The 20,549-nt window shown below is 38.7% G+C and overlaps 1 protein-coding gene across 2 annotated transcripts in view; it reads left to right on the top strand.

Annotated features, from left to right (window-relative positions):
* The first annotated feature begins 350 nt into the window (after positions 1-350).
* The window catches only part of SYNPO2 (synaptopodin 2), a 71,948-nt gene continuing 51,749 nt past the window's right edge, over positions 351-20,549 (top strand). The window contains exon 1 of one of the 2 annotated variants that reach the window (XM_062494015.1): positions 351-479. In XM_062494015.1, the coding sequence (XP_062349999.1) occupies positions 351-479 (129 nt within the window). The remainder of the gene's footprint in view (positions 480-20,549) is intronic. The other variant, XM_062494016.1, reaches the window with a different exon arrangement.

The raw sequence follows: 20,549 nt of genomic DNA, 5'->3' as shown, positions 1-20,549 counted from the left end.
GGGAAATGTACACTTCTTTTTGCTGCTGTTTTGATTTAGCTAGCAGGAGAGTCATGTTTAAAGCCAGCTTTCTCTGCCTCACGGCTGAGCCTCTCTGTGTGCATTCCTTCAAGTTCCAAGTTCACTTACTTGACTTCGAAGGTGGGCTGAGCATCGGAATCTGACGAAAGAGTGGGCTGTGCCCTCGGTGCGAGGGAGCTCTTCCATTCCCGTCAATGATTACATTTGCTCGTGCAGTACACAGCAGCCGCAACAGTGTGGTGCTCTGGGTCTCCAGCTCTGCCCGGCAGACGAATCTCCAGCTCTCTGAACATCTGCAAGCCAACTTTTTCATGTTCTGCTGTATGTGAATGCTGCCCAACTGCACCAGGAAAATGGGCACAGGGGATTATCTCTGCATTGCTATGAGCGGAGGGGCGCCATGGGGCTTCAGGCTGCAAGGTGGCAAGGAACAGAAGCAGCCTTTGCAAATCGCCAAGGTAGGAGCATGACAGAAAGATGTTGGAATTTTGTGGACACAGATGACTGGACCACTTTGTTTAAATCCATCCTGCTGCCAGGGAAATGGTTGGTGTAGATATTATTGTGATGCTTCTTAGAATTTGCTTGTTTTGCAGAGATTCTGCAGGTGCTGATTCTGTTTCAATAAGAAGGGATTATTACTTTTTTGATAGCTTGCAAGTGTTGCAAGAGTTTTGTTAGATGCTGAATGTTTCACTTGTGACATGATGTGTGCCTTTCAGCTCCTGTTTGCTTCACTCTCTGGCTTTGAGTGCACCCGGCACATCACAAAACTCAATCTCCTATTATGAAATGCTGCTTCAGTCATCTATTTATGATAGTTTTTCTACTCTGGTCATAGAATAAATACAGCTTTATCATGAGAAAATGTTCTTTCTATTTTGGGAATCCTGGAAAGCGTTACACTGACTTATCTCTGGTTTTGGAAAGTTATCCAGTCTTAGAAGCAGCTTTAATAGACGCCAAACGTTCCCTCTTATATTTCATGAGCAATGCTGAAAATTACTGGGCACTTTATAAATTATCTGCACGTATAGAAGGAGGGCAAGACAGACAGTAGAAGTTTACAGTAAACCAAAAATAGGAACTAGTAACCCCAACTTGCAGAAATAATATTTCAAAAGTAGTTTTGTTAAAAATCAGCGCTCACTCCAGTGCAACAATGAAGATTTGTCACGGTTATTAAGGCTTATGTAACTGTATGCAGCTGCATTCTGTTCCCTTAGACAAGAGGGACAAGTTTTGTCCAGAGCTCTGAGCTCAGCAAAATACCGCTGGCTGAAACAGCATGGGGACTGATCATCATCCCATGAACTCTGCCTAGTTAAACTGAGGGACAGAGTTTAAAATGTATCTTATCTCCCTCGGGGATCTCGGTAATGCAGTACACTGAGTGTGTCGGCTTTACTTTGATACAGTATCGTAGAGCAGTACTTTATTATTTAAGCTGCAGCTTGCTCAGGCTGTCAATACACTTGTTTGTCAGTTAACTTTAATTCACTGTATCAGTTAACTTTTTCACAAACAGAAGAAATAATAAATCTATCCCATTTTGTAGGAGAAGGTCCTTTTAGCTCCTCTGTCAAGAAAAGAACATCTTTCAGAATTCTTTTCACTTATTTCCAGTCTATGATACTAACCATATCCAGTAACAGAATTATGATTTATCGAGGGACTGGATAATTTTTCTCATTCCTGTTAAGTTTTCATTTGTTTTTCTATGTTTTACAAAACTTGAACATGCTTACTTTTTTTTCCTACCGATGGGCAACTGTTGGTGTGCAAGTAAAAACCTCTGATAACAGATGGCAGTGGACTCCTGCCATCTAGTGAAAACTTGTAGCTAGAACTTAAAAAATGGTGAGCAACGGTAAAAGGCAAGTGGCCTTGATTACACAAAATCAAAAGTAAAACCCAAATATAAAGATTCTGAATAAACTTTAGTTTTTCTGATAAAAATGTGGAAGTTCAAGGAGGGTGAGTTTGGGTTTGTTTGTTTGGTTTTTTTTGGGTTTTTTTTTATGTCCATATCCTAGACTGGGGCACTTAAGTCTAGGTTCTGTTTTAAGACGAAAGGTTGGGACTTGAGATAGTTGTACCTTACTTCTAATGTATTTTCAGTAATACATGGTATTTTCTAATGGGAAAATCCCCAGGAAAATACACTCTCATTTAGAAAAATAATAATATGTATTTTTAGGAAAAAACTCACAGGTACAAGTTTGTTTTCCTGTAAATGAAAAGAAAGGCTCCAGAGGGGTTGCTTACTTTTGTCAGGGTAGGGCAAGGGAAGGGCACTCAGGCTCTGGTCATGAGTGGAGAAGTGATTGTGATATAGATCTAAAGGGGAGAGGGATATGAAATGGAGGGAAATGAGATAATCCATTAAAATATGTCAAGACATACAAAATTCCCAAATTCATACTTACCTACTCTTTGATAAAGGAAACATATTGTTTTTAAAGCTGATGGAATAAGTCACTGCAGCTCACTGCCAGAAGCAGCTTTTACCAGTTTGTTTTATGCCTTTTAAAATAGTTTTATTACATTTATAAAGAATATGTAAGCCATTCCCCCTCTGCCTAGCTCCTAGAGCATATATTCAAGTATCATTCCCACTGAAATCCATGAGAGTTTTGCCTGGAGTATAAATTATTGTCTTCCATTACTGTGCAAAGTGTTAATGGAGAGATAAAGACAAACTTTTTACCAAAAGATATCTCGGTACTTTTTCACAAGTACTTTTGCAGATAAAACAGGCAATTTTTATCAGCAAATAATTTTACAACCACTAAATTAGATTCAAGACCATTCAGTATTTTGTTAGTGTGAGACTGCAACAAATGATTTTTCTGAAGTATGAGCAAATATCATTCTTCCTGTCTATTTTAAACCCTTATTCAACACATAAATTTGACTCCTTTTTTGTAGAGCCATAAAAAGTATTTAGGAATTCTCCTCCTCTAAATCCTGGCTGTGTACACCAATTTACTTTGTGAAGTCTGACAATGTTGCAAATACTTCATAAAAACTTCTTTTCAGATAAAGAGAATTTGCATATTCTATATACTGTCCCAATGTAACATAAGGGCTTCTTTTTTAAAGTATTTTAAATGCTGTGTCCGAAGACACACTGTTCTAAGAAGGTTATCTAATAAATTAATGTTATTTAAAAAAAAATAGTTTAATCATGAGTCCAAAGCTAAGGAAAGCAGTGGTTGTGTGTATCCCTTCACTAAACCATGTCAGTGCTGTGCTGTAGGATGACTTTCCCAAAGCAGGAGATGGGAAATCTCAGTATAGCAGTGACCCTAGAAGGATAAGTATTCAAGATATATAAAATCTAAGCAATGCATGATGTCCTTTCCATTTTGTCACGAGATACATGAAAGAATTTTTTTTTAAATTTATATTATTGTGGGTTTTTTCCTTGAAAATTTCTTTGCAGCTTTTAATTTAAAATATATACAAAATAATGGCTGAACTAGAATTTGAAAGAAAGTCCTGTGAGTTTTTCTATTAATACTTAAAAACAGTTAACAGTAAAATTATGTCCTTTAAGAAGCATCTCTTTGCCACAGGTAATTTCAGGGAGTTGTCCTATAGATTATTTAGATTTATATTCAACTGCAATGTGACTCTATTAAATTAACAGTGCCAGAGAGGTACATTATTCTCAGCGTATTTGTTACCTGCACCGAACAGTAATTTGATGAACTCCCCGTTTGTATCTGTCAAAGTCTTGGTAATTCAAGTTTGGGAACTTAACCAGACACTTCTAATATTTAAGGGAAGCAAGTTGCATGACTCAGACCTATAAGCATTCCAAAGGAAATCCAGATTCATATCCTAAAAGCAAAAATGAACAGATGCTTACAAGGAGACTTCTGCTACTGCTTCCCAAATTGTAGCTTTACCTTTGGCTTAGTAATGACATGTGACAACTGGCTGCCTGGTCATTTTAGACTTGTGCCCTTGTCCATCAACATGCTCAGATTTCAAGTCTCATTTTCATCATTTTGGATTCACTTGAACCTGAAACAGAAAGTGAAACTCAAACAACCCAAACCAACAATGTGAAAAGTAATGTCTGATTACTTCATACTGGATGTAGAGGTGGGCTGTGCTGTGGTAGTTTGGCTTTTTCTCTGCATTTATCCAAAGTACTTGACACATACAGAACAACCCCAAGAGGTCTTCAACAAGTTGACTTCTACACTTTGTCTAGCAGAAAAAAAAAAGGGGTGAGACATGTTGGCACAGTAATGCTTTGGATCCTAAATAAGGCAAAACACACCACTGTCACATATATACGTGTAATGTATATATTAGCAAAGAGCTGGTCTATCCACAAAAGACACCACAACTGCTGGGTTGAAGGAAACCTTTTAAAGCTGTTGTCATGCTCTTCCATTGTCACCCCTGGTAAATGCTCACACTTGCAGACAGGTAAATGAGGTTAGTGAAAGCAGGGTTTTCCTCTCCAGCACTGTTTGGAATTGCAGATCTCAGCGAGCTGGGTGAAGGCTCAGCACTGGCTAACACCACCCTGCTGACATTGCCTCGTTTGTATCACTTGACATTTCAGGCAGGATTTGAACACAACCCTATGCAATAGCAATCAGCAGAACAAGGCATGCTTAAAACATGCTAGTTGAACTTTGGCAGCAAATGAGGGGAGTTTAGAGTCAACCTACATGATTTTAAACACAACTTGCCTTACTTGGCCTGTATTTAAAACTGTTTGTTTAAATTTCCTGGCTAATACATTTCCAAACATAGTTTGTTTTTGCAGCCTGGGCAGACTCTTATTCTCAAATTCACCCTTCGGACCATCTGACACAGCTGATATTTGCTGATATTTGAAAACCCTGGGAGGCATATTTACATATTCTTTCACACAAGGAGTTATGTGGAAGACTGTGGGTTTATCTGTCTTTTCTGGAGAGGATTTTGACTGTGTTACAAGCCTTGACCTATACATTTTTGCACGTGTTTAAATGACATAGCTCAGCTTTTATTTAAGTAAATTATGAAACTTCCATTGACAGACTGGAAGAAGCTGAGCCTTATGGAGCTTAAGATAATTTATTTTGCAAAACAGAAGAACAAAGTAAGGTTCCCCAAATCTAGCTAAAATAGAGCACTACTAAATAACTCTGTTCTGAAAGATCTGCCAGTGCTAGTTGGAAAATAATGAAGAAAAAAATTCATACACCTTAACCACCAAAGATTTACATGTTCTTCTAAAGGTTAGTGCTCTGTGTTCCCTACTTTCAAGCTTCTGCATTCCAGCCATTGTGCCAGTGGAAATGTTTAACACTGGAGTCTCATCTAGCTGTTTGAAAGCTACAGGCTGAACTAGCACATGAGTGTATACCCCATTTTGGATATACAGGATTACATACCAAGCTGTTTTTGGCATGCTTCCCATAGTATTTAGGCAAATGTTTTGGATACATGGTATTATTCATTTGTGCTTGTTTCCAACTGATGCTTTTCCAACTCTCACGCTAGGCGAGTTTTCAATGGAATAGAAATGAACACCATAATTCACACTGATTTAAACTAAACAAGCTAAAAAAACCAGTGTATTCCTACTAAATTAGATTAGCTGCTTTGTACAGAGCTTTGCTTCATTTTGTAGTTTCTTTGCTGGAAATATTTAAAGTACACTGCAAGACATTATTACTTGTCATTGTTCTGCACTTTCTGCCATTGCATTCTTATTGTGAATGTGAATGTAATAGTAAGACTTCTGGCCAAGTTCACATTAAAATATCACAACAGGAAATGTTATTTACAGAGTGTCAGGATTGTGTCAGATTGTTTAAGAGGACACAGCTAACAATTTATGCATATCATGGAAGGCTTTTCTTTCAAATGCAGAACTCAGCCTTCTTCCTATTTGCAGCAGAAATATTTAGAGCAGAAATTACTTTAAGGGACCACATTTTCTAAGTTAAGTGCTTAACACTCTATAAAGGGAGAAGGATTAGCAGAGATAGCTTCAGTTTTAAGAGGAATAATTCAGTGCATGGAATTAACTATGGACAGAAATGATAACATTTAGATTGCAACCAGTACTCACGAGCACTATTCATTGGCTGGAACAAAACTGGCAGTAAAAAAAAAAAAAAAAACAACTGGATATCAGCTTGAAGGTTTTAAATTTCAAACCTAATGTATGCAAGTTACACAGTGAATTCCCCCCCCCCCCCCCCCTTTTCTCTAATTTATCCCATCTGCACCATTTCATTAGAATCTGTAGGCCATAGTCAGTGGGAATTTTAGGATCAGACTAACATACATTTAGACTGGAACACTTCAGTGTGCACCAAAATCAAAGTGCTGTGTTTTGGTTACCTGCCAATACAACCTGGTATAGAGCATGAAGGCCAAAAATCTTCAAAACACCTCAGGACCTTGCTCTCAGTGGAGAGCTAAGAACAGTGAAAAGTGGCTGCCTTATTTGTGGCTATGTGGAGGGTAAATTCTAACAAAAACCTGGTTCTAAACTAGCCAGAGAAAATGGGTTTGGACCCTTAGCTCTCTATGAAGTTCTTCAGTCCTGGACACAGCACAGACCGTCCCTCTCTTATTTAGCAGGGAAACTCTTGTCTGCAAGTTGTCATTCTACTTTGTAGAAATATATTTTGAATCCTTAAAGTCTCTTTCTTTGTTGTACATCTCCTTCCTACATCTGGGACTGGGCACTGAATGCATGGGTAACTTTTGCTTCAAAAGAGTTATGTCATCCTGGACTGAGTAGCTGCGGAATCATTATTTTATGAACTTGCCTTTTTGTAGGTATATTTTAGAAATATGGTCCTATTTAAGAAACTGGATGCTTTGGGTTTTGAAGGCATGTTTTATATTACAATTCATTAGCAGATGAACTGGTGATGGGTCAAAACTACGAAGAAAGTAGATAAACTGTGGTGTTCTATACTGCTGGTTTCATTTGATAGCTTCTCCATAGCATAAACACGCCACGTATGGCATAAATTGCTGCATATTGAATTTCTAGAACGTTTCTAAAATAAAAACAATGTAAGACACCATATGTCCATTGTGGCTCTTCACAGTAACAGAAAGAAAACAAACAGAATGAGAGGAGAACATAATTTAATAAGACTAAATCTGCCTTTCCTAGTGGTCTCTGCCTAATACAGGAATTTCAGGAGCTGCGTGTTGTCTGAAGGCAGAGGTGGCAAAGCTGAAGCTCTGTTTTAAAAACCTGACATTTGAAATTGCACTAAAGGAAGTCTTAACAGAGGAGTTACTTTTTTCCCCATGAAGTAATTGGAAGCTTTGCCAGTGACTTCAAAGGGCAAAGGATTTGGCCTTAGTATGCATAATATAGTGCAGTTATTTAATTAGAAGCAGAGATCATGAATAAAAATCCTCATTGGGAAGAGTGTATGTTGTTATGGATCTATTCAGTACAGATTTCTGTGTCTAGCAGAAGTAATTCTCCTCTAAGGAATAAAAAACTACCTTAGACTTTGGGCTATTGTGATAACATGGCTATATAATGTAACTTTTATTCAAGTTATTTGGTAATTATTTGGTATATTTATTTTCCAACCTGTCTTGGAAGTCTGTGTGAGGACAAAGATACTTACTTGAGCTGAAGGCATTTCAATCTGCTTATTTGTAAGAGAAAGAAATGATTGCTAATAGTATAGATTAGACTGGCATTACTAAAAACTAGAAGCCATTTATTAAAGGACTGATAATGTATCAGGGTAAGCCCAAGGAAAAAAAAATTAGACAGTGGACATATCCCTCAGCAGCAAATGTTTACTGGTTGAAGGCACTACTTGTAATTGCCCTCTCACTTGCTTTAGCTCTGCAGACTGACCTGTGCTGGCTGAATGGATTCCCTAAACAATTTAGACCTCAGAGCTTTGCTAACTCACCTCACACTGCCTGACAGCTCGGGCAACAGCCCTGCGAGCAGTTTACCTGTCAGATTTGAAGTGCAGAAAGCCCCAGGTCAGGAGAAGAAGGAGGAAAGGAAGAGGAGTGCCAGGCAGCTGGGGGTGACAGTTTTCCAGCAAGCAGAGGCGTGGCTGGACAAGTCTGGAACTCCTTGACACACCCATCTTGTAGATCGGTCTCCAGCAGTTTAACTGGCATCCCTCTGGAAAGGCTCTAAGGGTCCTGCTTGTCATCTGTAAGAAAAGCATCTCCATGGAGAACCGTGCAGCAGTGATGGCAATTGCTGTCTATACCTGTGTAAGAGAAGGTGTTTCCAAGATGTGCTCCTATCCAGGGGAATCATGTCATGAGTTCCAACAGCTTTATGCACCCACCACCACTGAAACAGTCATCTCTCTATTTACCTCTCTAAATCCTCGTCTTCTCTGCCAGGAATTCTTGCTCTGCCTTCTCTTGTAATTTTCATTGTAGTACTTCTATTTAAATACACAAGTACAGCTACTTAAGCATCAGTCTCAGTGAATTCACTGCAAATTGTGGGCAAAAATGCCTCCGACTTCAAACCTTGTTATTTGGTTAGAATAGCACCCATCACTTCCACTAAACTTCCTTTGGACTGAAAGAAATACAGTAAACTTTCTACTTTCATGAACTCTCTCATGGCAGAATTCTCTGAACTAATAGAGCTTAACAGATGTGGCTGGAATAGAGTGATCAGCATTTTGTTCCACAAATTACATTTTCCTATTTTGCAGAGATCACTTCAAAGGCCAGCTGCCCTAAGCCACTGATTTAATTACAGAGGATGCATATGGAAGTTATCTGAAAGGGATAAATAGCTTTCTATATTATCATATATTCATAATGAGCTTTCTGCATGCTGAAATAATACTTGCAGGATGTATAGTGTAAGACTCGCTTGCAAAATCCTTCAAATTAGGAAAAGCTATCATTAGGCATGGATGCTTTAAGAAAATTCCAACATGTGATATTATTTAATGCCTAAGATCCTCATGAAAGAGCAGCTGTTAGACATCCTTCATAAAAAAAGAGACCAAAGTTTCAGAATTGTTGGCTTTCCAAACAAAACAAACAAACAAAAACACCCAAACAAAAACAAAAACGAAACAAAACAAAAAAAAGACACCTAGGAAATTGGAAGTGTTTCACCTAAATTGTCAGTCAGTGGAATAAGTATATTATGCTGATCAATATAAACCATGCAAAAAACTGGAGAGTTTCATTATAGAATATATAGTAAGACTACATAATTAGCTTTTGAAACAAAATTTTAACATTAAAGTTGTTATGTCATGGTATTCATGCTGTTAGCCTAAGCCAGTTTTTAGATGCCCTACACATTTTGAGGGTATCTGAGGGAAGGTACTGACATTTGAAAACCACAACCAGGACACTGTTTCCTTTGGAGCTCCCCAGTCCCTTTGGTAAGTGAATTAGCAGTGTGCCTTCATGTCCACTTTAAGTTATCACCTTTTCATGATACTGACATTATTGATTATCACTAGATGGTGCTCTTCACAATCCCCAAAATCATAGGTAAGTGAATGTAAAGACAGTTCTACCTTGGAGAAGTTCTGGTTGAAAGATTTAATGTTTTCTTACTGAAGCTGAAAGTATCATTCAGCTCAGTTCCCCTCAGACCACATAATTTCAAACTGTAATATTAATGCCCTCAGGAAAATTTGTATATAAACTAAGTCAAGGATGACAGAATATCAAATTAATCAAAATCATAACATCAAATTAGTAATTCCAAATCCTCCTTTCACTTCTACTTACTATTCCATGCACACAAATAAAGTGTAATCCCCTTAAGGAGGGCTCCATAAATTTGTACTAGGGTTTGATTTGTGGTTTCACAACACTACAGTTAGGACAAAATTTGATCTTGCAAAAACCCTGACTAAAATATTTCAGTAGTATTTCAGAAAAAAGAAGGAGTTGTAATCCTTTAAAGAGAAAACAAAAGTATTTCTGCACCTATCTGACACCATACTATGAACATTAAACAGTCGTATTACACACAACTATTGATTACCTGCAGTGAAATAATAATTAAAAAGAGTATAAAAGATATCTCAAACCTCATCTTCTTACAGCCCAATATGAAGACAGCCTGAGCAGACAGGGCTGCGAGCCCTGGAGGTCTAAGAACTCTCCCAGGTCTTGTATCCAATTTAAATCAAATTTTGAGCTGTATTAAAATGGTGTGTTTAATAAATTCCTCATTATCCTTTCACTGCCCCCACTTTCAGTCATGACTTCAGTCTATAACACTAGCTCTTCATTTTACTAATTTGATGAAGAATAAACTAATAAGAAGTACACCAAATCCAAGACTGCATCATTGACCAGCCATGGTGCTGGAAATCTACCCGAGTTTTGCAGCTATAGGCCATTTTTACACAAATAGTTTAAAATTAACAGATCAGTAGTACAAGTGTGACATAACTAAATTTTTCATGGCTGAATCTTCATTTCAAGGACCCTGATGCAGCTCCAAAAAGTGCTACATTTTGAAGTAATTTTCCAGATCCCCAGGATAATGTTACCAAAGCATTTCTGATTCCATGGCACAATTTGTGACTGTAGAGGGGTTTGACTTTAAAACCTCTTGTCATTCTGTTTCAGTTTTCTCCCTCTGTATTTACAGGAACAGTGAGAAACAATCCAATGAATCTTAATGCAGTGAGAGGTTCATGAATGCCTCTTTTTCTGCACTGGCAAGAACAGTACAAAGGCTACAATAATTAAGCCTGAGGAGGTAGTTATAGTTGTGGGCTGTCATTTTTTTAGAGTTACTCTCTGAACAAACAGAGCACTGAAATGCATGGCCTGAGAACAATAGTGCCCAGCCCCGTACCAGCCTTCTGGGTCATTCACTGGTTGTTTGCTTCCAGGCCTGATTTGCATAACAGGCCTGAAAAAGTTGCAGAGGCTGGGAATTAGCACAAATTGATATGGGGTGCTAATTGACTCTGGCAAAAACTAAAGATGCACTGACCTGTTCAGATCAGACCTCTGGATTCCTACATCATCCAGCGCTGAAGAATTAAATCCTGGCACTGTTCATCAGCTGCTGGGCCCTGGGATAAAAGTAGCCGGGCAGAAATGGGATCATGTTTTAGGATAATCAGCTGAAACTGAAAAGGGTGGGCAGGAACCCTTCCTCTTATGGAAAATGCTTTCTTTTCAGCTGTTTCGGGTGTTGCTGTAGGCAAAGGCATGGTAATCATGCTCACCTAACGTGAGAGCCAAACCAAATTCTTCCCCAAAACCTTTTACTTCTCTAGACCCAAATACTTTTTTAAAGTATGAAAAATACTCATTGTTCCATGTTTGTGGGCAGGCGTGCTCCATCAAGAGCAAGGAACATGATTTATTTCAGTGACTGGATCCAACATGCTGGATGCAGACCCAGTGATTCACAGCTGCAGGAGTTACCTATTGCCTCAGCCCTATGCAGTGCCTCCCCGGTCTGATAAACAAATAAAAAGCTGCTTCCAATAGCTTTCCATCAGGTCATTGTGAGAAGAAAGGATATGTTATGAAGTCCTCTCTGCTTTCAGAGGTCTGTAGTACTACAGAAAGCAGTGTTCAATCATGGGGATTCACATAATCTCATGTTATACCAGTATGTCCCTTAAAGCAAAAATTACGTTTATGCCCAAGTGAGTTCAGTTTAATTTACAAGTTTTCATGAACTTTTGTGAATTTCTTCAGTTTTACATTTGCAAGATGCTCTCAGGCCAGATGATATTTTCATGTGCTTGTGTTTCCTTTTGGCCATTTAACTTGGCTCACACAGACCTCTAGTTTCTCCATTATTTTAATACACTTAGTCACACCCTAAAACAGTGTCTCAAATACAGATCCTGACACAACTGCACTTGGCTGGTTTTGACTCCTTTCTTCCATGCCAAAAGAATGTACAATCCCCTCTGACACAATGACATTAAGCTGCTTTCACTGGGTTTTTTTTTTCAATTAATTGTATAAGTTAATAAGAAAAAGGTAAGTTTCAGGGTAAAATAATAAAGAGCAAAGGAAACCGGACACTGATTCTAGCACTGAATTTAATTTATGGAGGTGCTGGCCTGTGACATCTTTTTAAAGACTACGTCATCCTTAAAAAGTGTGCTTCCCAGAGAAACTTGAGATAGGAGCAGTTCATATAATAGAAGCTTTCCCTCAAAATTATATATTAGTCAGAGGTGCCAGCAGAGCCTTCTGAGGCACTCTGAGTTAGTTTATCATCTTTTAGGTGAAAAAGAGCACTGTACACGTTCACATTCCTATTCAGTTGCTTAAACGGTCACTTCTGATCTTCAGTGAGTTTTTAAATGACTCCTTACATCAGCAGCATGCTGAAAACTGTGTCTGACTAAAAGGGATTCTTAAAAAGCTAAAACCAGTGCCATGAGATAAGGAGCTACAAAACTTATCAATTCTTAATGTACATAGTAATTTGAATTGTTGGGAAGCACTTGCTCAGGAAACAAATACAAAATTTGGGAACCGATTCACATCAATGTCTTTTCACAAGACATTGTGACTTCACAAGTTCCTCCTGGCTTCTACTGCTTTTGCTTGGTGCTTGGCATTTGGAAAAATGCTGCAGATCAGGGCTGACTTTGACATTACCAGGGGCTTCCTTGCACCCTTTGGAAAAATCACTCATAAATACCATGCTGTCATATTGCCACACGTTCCTTCAGACTGCTTTTTCTTTCACAAGTATGCTCTGAAAGCAGCACAGTGCAAATGAGAGGAGAAAGCAGAGATGTCCATTTCCTCTTCTGCTTTTGTCTCCTGTTTTAAAGATAGCATTTGACCTTTGTTGGCACTTAGCACATTTTCCATAGGGAAATGTCACATGGAGGATTTGGGATTTGTAGCTGCCAGAGTCTTCATTTCAGAAGTACTTACAAAAGATGCCTCTTAATTTGATACAAGGTGCAGTCATTTCTTGCTTTCCTATGCAGTTTTCACTCTAGAAATCAAGTCATGAGGATCTGGCACAGTTTAGGATTTGAACATACTAAGGTTACTTGGAGGTTCCACAACAATGAAGCCAAGTCAGATGCACCATTTAATAGTTGAAAAATTTGCAGGACATCTTGGAGCAAAGCTGGAGCAACAGTAGCCACACAAAAGGAAAAGGGATGCTGCTATCCTACAGAAATACAGCTAGGGCTATCTGAAATCTTTCTATGATCATGTTGGGGTGAAATCTGATGGCAAGCAGGTATTTTATGGCCACGTGTTAATCTTCTTGAGCAGGATGAGTTACTAAATTAAATCCTCAAAATGAGCAGCTCTTTCATGTGCTTTCATATTTTCCAGATGTTTGATACAGTCAAGATTATCCTGTTCATTTACATGTGCTTGTTTAGTTTGTTGTTATTTTTAGAAAATTCTTTAAAATTATTAACATGTGAGTAAGATTTGAAAATACCTTTTATTTTAGTTTCATAGCATTTTCACGTTATCTTTCTTAATCCTTATTTCTATTATTTAAAGTTTTGGAAGAGACCAGGATTTAATTTAAACTAATTAAGCAAGTAAGGAGGAATTTTGTCCTAGGTTTCACTCATTTGAGGGATTCAGCAATATCAGTGATACTTATCTGTAATATTTAGCAGTAGGGTTTCATAAAAATTACAGCCTTGCTAAAAATAAAAGCTGTGCCTCAACATAAACAACACCACTTCAGAACCAGTGTTGCAGTAAGTCAAGGCTGTGTGTTCAGCACGTGGCCATTCCCTGCTGAGTCCATCCCTCAGTGATCCTGGCAAGAAATGTGCACCTGGAGGTTCTGACCCTCTGCAGGAATTTCACTTCTAAAAAACATTTTAAACTAATCTTCCAACTCGTGCCTATGATCTAATGGCATCAGTTATCCTGCACCCCTTTCCTCTGTGAAAGGTTTGTTAGGAAAACTCTGCTTTAGCTCCCAGAAGGAGCACATGGGGCTGCTGTTGCTATAGGATCGATGCATTTCATGAATGTGTGGGCTGCAGCTTCCTGTCTATGGAACTGCATCCTTGACTTAACAAATGTCTTAAAGCTGGCACAGATCTCGGACAAAGATCATGAAAGTACTTGGGATTTGAGTGATGCTATATTAAGTTTGTGTTACTACATAAAAATAATAATTCAGAGGAAGAGAATTAAATAAAATCATAAAAAATGCATGCCAAAAGTCTGCCTGAAACAATACTCTGGCTTCTCAAATTAAGAATTGTCAAAAATGGCAGCATTAAAACCAACCCCAACTGGCTCCTTCCCAAGCTCCATGCCTTTTGGATTTCCTTAAAAATTCAATCTTTACGGTTTCTGAATAATGCAACCATTGTAATTCAAGGACGCTCCCCTGCTGGTTTTGATTAATTTATTTTAACAACACAGAAAAAAGTCTGCTGTAGCTCCTCTGGTAATATAAATCCCTGTTACAAAGGATTCTGTTGTCTCCACCTCTCTAATAAACGATAGTGTCAGGGGTTCAGAGCTAAATGGATGGCAATACCACTTTAACAATTCATCTCTGCTCATGTATCTGAATTAATATCAGGGTTCTTTCCCCTTCAACCTTTAACTAATTTATAACTCCATTCTTACCTTTCTATGTAAGTAACAGATCCAGCGAAATAAAAATAGCTGTGGCTATCTGCCCAACTTCTTAAAACTTGCTGTGAGTCTCATGACAAATGCAACTTTCCTTACAGTACCAGCTACCAGAATCTGGTCCTTACCTGAGTTCCAGCTTTCATTAAAATTAAAATACATTTATGGATGTCCTGGATGGCAAAGTGATCCCAGCCCCTCAGGGAGAAAAAAACCCAACTAATCACAAGTTTTTTGTGTTTTAATCTTTTTTCATGGGGTACTAGAGAAACTGGTACTTGCTGGTTGCAGGGCTGATGGAATAAGCTTGGCAGGCCCACAGTCTGAGAACAAAATGCCCAGTGAGGACACTTAAATACCTGCTACAGTTTCTATGGACAGAAATTGAGTAGCACAACAAAGCTGCTATTAAAATAACCGTGGCTTTCAGAGGTTGCAGAGATTGTCACAGCAAATTACGGCAGGCAGATGTTTTCCCAAATCCCAAGAGCATGTGAATTCTCCAGCATTCAAGCAGTGGGATTCTTTTTGGGAATCCTACAGCTCTTTAAAAGAAATTGCTGTTAGCTTACTTATACAATTACATACTCTTGAACTGTTTTCATTTCACATAAATATTAAATACTCCTTTGTTTAAACGAATTGATCTAAAAATATTAAATAAAAGGAAATCAAACAATTTTCAAGCTGTTACTTATAGATTTCTTGTAAACTTGCTGCTCATTTGACATGTTGCATGTGTCGTTTCAACAATGCCCCTATGTGTGAGTGTATATACAGATGCTTTAAGCTAACATTAAACAATGTTCTATAGCTAGGACTGGTTTTGTAGTCCAAATAAAGTAGGTAGTGTTTTTATAACTATCAATTCTTGGGTTATGGAGAATGTCTTCAAATAGAAATAGAAAGAGGTTTATCTTTACAAACAGGTCTCATTCCCTTAAAAGGAAGTTGTTTCTTTTTTCTTCTGCTTCTTTGGAGAACTGACTACAAACTGGGAATGGTTATTGTATGACTCATTTGGGAAGAATAGCTACAGCATAAAAAGTTCAGAAGGGATTTTAATAAAACCAAACCAAATTATCTTCTGTTTTGGGCATGATAAGGATAGTTTTCAAGAGCAAAATAAGAAGTTTTTCAGAATGCTGTAAGTCAACCTAATACTGTAGTGTTTTGAAGGGAAGGGGGGAAAATGTCACGAAAGACTAAACCATTTTCTCCCAGTTTCAGTTTTATAGATAAGACAGAAATTGCCTTTCTTAAGGAAATTTTAATTTACTTTATTCTGGTCTGGTCTAGTCTGGCAGTGAACCCCTGCATGCACCAGGCAAATCACTGACTGCCAAAACCAGACATCGAGCTTGGGAACAACCCCCTTAGTGAGATATGCACAGATAATTGGAGTTTCTACTACAGCCCGTGTACTTCAGGTACTTGGAAATTCCCCCAAACCCCCAACACTGTCATTTAAACTGTTAAAAATTATAACATTATTCCAATAAAACAACATGAATGCTATGCACAATAGAGACTGCAAATGCTACAAGTATTACTGGATTACTCCCTGCATTGCCTTCCCTGCAATGCCATAAAGGATACAATAGCAAAGTTAGGACAGAAAAACTTCTATTAATGTTTACAATTCAGCATCCTTTCCTTACAGCCCTCATCTTAGTTTTTACAGTTTTATAAATGAAATCATGTCTTCAGCATGCCACTTAGAGTTCTGCTTCTCTTTGTGCTGCAGCACTTGAGTATCCTGCCTTTCAGGGGAAGAAACTGGGGTTGTGTCTTATAAAGCAAAGTTTTAACAGGGTTTGTGATCTTAGAAACATGCATTGAGAAAGTGCAGGCTAGCTCATGCAGTAGCTGGGTGAGGGATGCTGGCTGTTTAGCAAGTGTTCCATGGAAACATGGAAAAATGCAAGTTTTTTTTCAAGTTCAGCACTAGTTGTTTGCCTATTGCTAATCTAGCAAGATAATTTAATAAAATTTTTGTTCTCTTCCTCCTTAGTGTATATACAGTGTAAAGGAATTTGCTGCATTTGTCCCTTGTAGTCAAGGCACATTCCTTTGAATTTCAGACTATTATGCGGTTTTCTGTTTGAAAGCTCATGTCCAATGTTGTCCATTTATATAAAGCTTCCCAAAGTGCCAGTAGGATTTTTAAATTATTTTCTCATGCTTGAAGCACTATGAAACTTTTCCCTGAGTGTTTCTCCTAAGATTGGTTCAACTGAGGCTGAAGTTAATAGAAAGTGACCAAGTGATGGGAATTTCACATTTGGAAACCAAAATCATTACTGTCTTTTGGCAACATTGTTGATGTATCTGAACTCCCATTCCTAGGAATTATACAGGGAAATGCTGAACATTTCAAATTGCCATGAGTCTAACTTCATTTGAATCTTCTGAATATATCTAGAACGTCCTGTAGTCTTCAAGCTAAGTTTTTAAAAAAAGTGCTTCAAAACCCTCTTCACCTCACTTCCAGCTTGCTCATGTTGGACTGTTTAGGAATGTCCTGGCCAAACAAGGTTCATGGATGTGTCACAAGCACTCAGTTCTTTCTGCAAACCCAAAAATAATGACTCTATGCTTTCCAGGTTTTACAGTAGAGCTCAGACATGCAATGCTGATGCTTTATGAGGTACCTTTAACGATGTGAGATCTACAGGCACAGCCATAATTTACCACTGCAGTAGAGTGTGGAGAGACAAAATATAGAATTTGGATATTTTAATAGATTAAAAAACCATATTTTGCAGATCTCACATTTTTAAAGAGGTGTGGGTGTAACTGTTGTTGGTGCTGCTGCTGTCCCAAAGTGCAGCTCATTGTGGGGACCTAGAAGGTTGCTATTTGGGAAGGGTCCAGCTGCTGGGAATGGGAGGCCAGCTGGGACAGGAGGCTCCTCCTTGACAATAGTCTGGATAGTGCTCTGCCTGATAATGAGGGGAGTGATATTTCAGCAGACTGCAAAAGAGAGCCTGTGCCTCTTTTAAAGGCCTACCCTGGACCTAGCTGCCAGGGAGCTGTGGGAGGGCAAAGGCTGGCAGCTGACAGGGAAATAATTCAGCTGAACTCAATTAGAGTGCATCAGGAGAACTAAGTGAACTATTAAACAGTTTCCCTAAATCAGAAAGGGTTATGGAGCCTTCACAGATTTCTTTACACCATATTGAGATCTCCAATTACAGAAATTGGAACCTTCACAAATTTCTTTACACACATTGAGCTATTAATGCTTTCTAACATGAGCCACTGCATTGCACAGTTGGCAGTGTGCTGAGGACATGATTGTGTCTAGGCCTGCACACGTGGCAGGACCCACCTCGGGCCCTCTGACACGGGTCATTTTTCAGGATGCACAGCAGACAGAGATACAGCAAGGCACTGCTTTCCCCACAGAGACTGAGAAGCTGCTGCCTTGGTCTGTGGGTCAAAGGGAACCAGAACTAACGGCATGAGAGAGCAGGACTGTGAGCAAACCCTTCATTCCCTCTTCTGGTGAGGACTCCTGCTGAACACCTGCAGAGAGGGCAATGGTTCCTCTGGTAGAATGACTCCGGATTTTCCAAATATCCTGATCAAACCACTGGTCAGGATATAACCCTAATCGAGTAGAAACAGCCCAACACTTTACTAATGCCTTCGGATATCCTGGATCAATCTTCCTCTAAGCACTACCTAATTGATTTAATGAGAGAGATTTTCTTGATTTAAAAGGAAGCATCCTGAGTATTTCCTGGACTGTAGATTTAATTGGTTTGGCATTGGTATAGGTATTCATCAGCAAGCAAACACCTAGTTTTAATTTATAACAGCCATTGCACTTCATACTAAAGCCAGAGATTTAAGAAGAAACGGTGTGAGAAAGTGCTGCTTGTAACTGAAACTACAGACTAATAGTGGGCTCTCTGGGTAATACAGGAGTGCATTTCCTGACTGCTTAGTCTTCCTTGATGGTAGCTTTTGCAGATACTTATGTCTAAGTGAAAAATCAAAGTGAAAGAATGTAGCAATAGCTACGAGAAGAACATATACTGGAAGAGATTGCTAGGTCCTATATTCAGGGGAACAATACAATGTCCAGCAGACACAACAGAAATACTTACAAGGGTTGAATAAAAAAGTACCTTGCCTTTTAGGTGGTATTCTCAAAATATGATTTCCTGCCTAAAAGAAAAGAAGGATAATGAAGATAAACACAACTTAATGGTGAGAAATAAAGGAAACCATCTTATAAAAAATAATAGGACAGGAAGGAGTAAATATGCTGTATATGGAAAAAAAAAAAAAAGACTCCTAAGAAAGTGTAGTGGTAGTCCACAAAAAACTTCTATGGAATTTGCAACTGAGCTCCCACTTCCTTCAAAGGTTGAAAATGACAAGTTTCTGCAAAGCAGCCTTCTCAAAGTTTGCAAAGACCAAGGGTTTAGTTTATATTTTTCCTACTGCAAAGCAAGTGACAGAGGTCAAGCATACAATTGGAAAGTTAAGTCCTTTCCCCAAGTCCCTTTTCTGTTGCTGCCTCCCCTTAGTATTCCACTCTCTTGGTTTCTGAGTTCTCCTATGCATTAGTTGGCAGCCTCAGCTTATAGCCACACAAACTTATACACAGCACCACCAGAATTCCAACTTGGTGTAGACTGAAAGCCTGAATTTAAACCAACCCTTATGGAAGAAAACGTATCAGATACTTTTGCTGGAGTAAAATCTCCATGCTCACAATATAAAATATATTTTGCCTGCTTTTTTAGTACTCAGAAGCAGAAACCTAAATTGTTTGAAAGACTATTTTTTTTTTCTCCATGTAATACCTTTTTTGGTTATGGACCAGTGGTGCTGACAAATATCCAGCTCTTGCCAGAAGCTAAACTACTAAATGTCAATCTACTCCATTTTTGACAGTACACATGCAAGATAGGGCATAACAGCTGTAAACTGCAAGAGAAAGCACAGCCAGTTTCAAGCCTCATTGCACAACTGCAATAATTACTTCTGGAAGAATATAGCCTGATACACAGAACAAGGGTGACAACAGGTTCTATTAATCCAAGTGTACTCTAATGGAGCTAAAGATGGAATACAAACCAAAAAGTCAGAAATATTATTCAAACTTCCTAGCTTGACCCATTTGAAACTCCTGCAGCGTGGGTGAGAAGTCTGTGATATTTTGTGCTTATATATTTTGAGGCAGTTAGATGCCAGGACCTAATTCTTAGTTTGGGCCCAAGAATGCTCCAGCAAACTCATTTTAGAAACATAAAGTTTAGTTTTCATATTGATGTGATCAGCAGAACTGATTAATGGCAATGCAAAATGCTGAAGGGCTCCATTGGAAGAGCTGGCTCCAGTGATTATTGCAGCAGTTACAAAAAGCTGATGAGGGGCAGGGATGAGTTATGAATCCACACAGAATAGTCCCACGTTACAGACCACGGACTAAACTTACCAGTCAGACACAGCTTTCTCTGGAAATGGTTAGGACTTGGCTTTCCAACTACTGTTCCTACCTGCAACCCTGCTTTTATCACATCTGAGTTGTTAAGTGGATCAGTTCTGAACACATTTTGCAGTCAGAGCCTCATCTAATGTCACACTGTCCCTCACCCCCCCATGGGCTCTGACACCCATAGGGTGCTCCTCTGATTTCCTGTCGCACAGAGACATGAGCACACAACTTCCACCCTGGAATTACCACTTATAAATTCCCTTGGTTTAAAAAGCTGTCTTCAAACACCTTGCATTGCTTAATCTAACCTAACTCCTAAACTGGGCCCTATTTTATTCTGCTCTCTCCTTGGTTTTCTGGTCCTTTTCCTCTATATCCTTCCACACAGATCAACTACATCAATTCTAACATCAGCTGGGTGTTAGGATCATCTTTTTGGTCATTTCTACCAGGGGAAACAGCTTGCCTATGCTTC

Source organism: Cinclus cinclus, chromosome 5 (assembly GCF_963662255.1).
Source record: "Cinclus cinclus chromosome 5, bCinCin1.1, whole genome shotgun sequence".
In the NCBI taxonomy this organism is placed as follows: domain Eukaryota; kingdom Metazoa; phylum Chordata; class Aves; order Passeriformes; family Cinclidae; genus Cinclus; species Cinclus cinclus.
This window is presented reverse-complemented; position numbering and strand designations above follow the sequence as displayed.